At 34.5% G+C, this 2,500-nt stretch overlaps 1 protein-coding gene across 5 annotated transcripts in view; it reads right to left on the reverse strand.

The window, feature by feature from the left end:
- Positions 1–2,500, reverse strand: part of LOC106875495 (sperm-tail PG-rich repeat-containing protein 2-like) — a 697,644-nt gene that overhangs the window by 460,961 nt on the left and 234,183 nt on the right. For all 5 annotated transcript variants that reach the window (XR_016239049.1, XR_016239048.1, XM_089345563.1 and 2 more), the window contains one exon: positions 2,103–2,207. Coding sequence is in view for 3 of the 5 variants with exons in the window: in XM_089345563.1 (XP_089201689.1) it covers positions 2,103–2,207 (105 nt within the window). In the remaining 2 variants the exon portion in view is untranslated. The remainder of the gene's footprint in view (positions 1–2,102; positions 2,208–2,500) is intronic.

Consider the following 2,500-nt stretch of genomic DNA (forward strand, 5'->3'; position numbering starts at 1 on the left):
TTTTTTCTATAAGAAAGCATTATGTATGTTGTTATATGTCTATGTTCAAAGGGGCATGCAGTCTGGTTTTGGATTCAATTCTGCTTTATTGCCTTGTACTCTAGTTTTTACTATAGATGGTGGATGGGTGAATGGAGGGGTGGCTGGATGCAGGGGGTAGTTGGATAGATGGATAAGTGACTGGATGGATGGACGAGTCAATGAATGGTAGAGTGGATAAGTGGGTAGATGGGTGAATATATATATATATAAATATATTTATATAAAGGGCATTATTACAGAAAAATAACAACGCCATACAGTGGACTTCTCAAAATAACCACATTTAGTACCTAAGGTTATTTTGAGAAGTCCACTGTGTGGCGTTGTTATTTTTCTGTAATAATGCCCTTTATATAAATATTAACGAATAATTATATTCTTGGGAATACAAATTTCCCTTACGAATTTTTTTACACACTGGCTTCTTGAAAAAATTCCTGTAAAAGAGTTTTATCCCTTTTTGAATTTATATATAAATATATATATATATATATATATATATATATATATATATACTAGCAGTTAAGCCCAGTTTCACCCAGTTGATTTGGATGATGTGGCTATAAAACCTGTGCAAGCATTCGACTTGTTTGGGCATGCTCAGTGTACGCATTTGACTTGTTCGGGCATGCTTACATTAAATAATTTTAGAATGACAATTTTCTGTCAAAATGCTAAAAATAACTGACCAACGAAAAAAAAAAACCAACCTATATTCAACCAAATCAAAAAATAAACCCAAATACTAAGCAAACAAAGAAGAACCATCCCACTTCCATTGCGCGTGCACACACAAACCCACATATTCACATACCCCACCCTTTTACATACACACATATATTCACACAGAGTTGAAACGCTGTTTGATTTATTTTTTCAGCGTACAATTTTCATCATCCCATTACCAAGTATGACATCATCCCTTCCTTCCTTATTCCTCTATCATCCCTTCTTTTCTCATTCATAAACAGAAGAGTATTATTATAGTAGATTATCTCAGTAACCATGGAAGCTATGAAACAAATGCAAAGCCCAGCATCACCACCGGATCATTCTACACATCTGTGTAATTTTTCACGCAATTCCACCCAACCGTTTGACCGTGAGTCCCGAGGCAAAAAAGAATTGCCCATGTCAAATTTATATGTATATGTCTGTTAAAGTCTGTCATACTGGCCATGATGAAATACCACAAGGTATAGAAAATACGTATTCGCCTTTATATATTTAATCCTTTATATTGAACACTCAATATTTCATCTATTCAATAAGACATATTCCATATATTCAATAAGACATTCAATACTTTATTTCTGGAGCCTGGTGTAGCCATCCGGTTGCACCAGTCCTCAGTCAAATCTTCCAACCCATGCTAGCATGGAAAGCGGACGTTAAACGATGATGATGATGATGATGACGATGATGATGTACCATCCATTTTTATTTTATATTATATATTGTATATTATATTATATATTGTATATTCCATATTCTATATCCCACATTGGTTTTGCAGGAATATAAATAAAACATAAAAAACAGACAGTGTTGGAACTCTTTTAAACAAAATAATATATTCCTCTATACACAATCATACAAAACCCCTTTTTTTGTATTTATTTTTACTCGCATATATATATATATATATATATATATATATATATATATATATATAAAACGGTTACTTCTGAAGAGCACAAGGTTACATAATTAGTCTATTATCTAACACTCCGCTGAACGCTTAGTGTGAAACCAATTGGTAAGATCAGCTACAATGGATTTATAATACTGTACAGTTTAATACACACACACACACACAAAGGAAGAGAGAGATATATAGTTATGTTTGTCATTAGCCCTGAGTTTCATAAGCAGAACCCAATAGCTGCATGAACTGGATCAATGTGAAATGAAAAAAAGTCTGCACATGAACACAACACATCACTCATTTTGGGAATTGAAAAACCTTGATGTTATGACCATAAGTCCAACCTCCTAACCACGAGGCCATGCACCTTTGCCGTCAATAAGGGAACAAAATAAGTGAGTTCAATACTTACCTTTGCTTGACTATAGAATGGTGGATGTTCTGTAATCGGTGAGTCCTGTTTCACGGCTGAATCAAACTGGCTTTTCATGATGTACTCAGCTGGTCCTGGGGTACTCTGAAAGGACAAAGTGAAAAGGGTCAATAGGGTTACAGAGAGGGGTTTATAATGATTGGTGTTGTTGTTGTTGGTACTTGGCCTGAGATCAGTTCTTAACCATCTGACCTATGATCAAAGATGTTCCAGATGTGACCATCCCATCTTTTATTCAGACATAGTGTATCTAGGACTACATCATCGAATGTATAGTATAGCAGTTAGTATTGGATGTTATAGCAGTTGTTTTATAACCCCAGGTCAATCCTGATCAACCAGATATATAATCAAAGATGTTCCATATGTGACTGGTA

Source organism: Octopus bimaculoides, chromosome 29 (assembly GCF_046866305.1).
Source record: "Octopus bimaculoides isolate indiv1 chromosome 29, ASM4686630v1, whole genome shotgun sequence".
Classification (NCBI taxonomy): domain Eukaryota; kingdom Metazoa; phylum Mollusca; class Cephalopoda; order Octopoda; family Octopodidae; genus Octopus; species Octopus bimaculoides.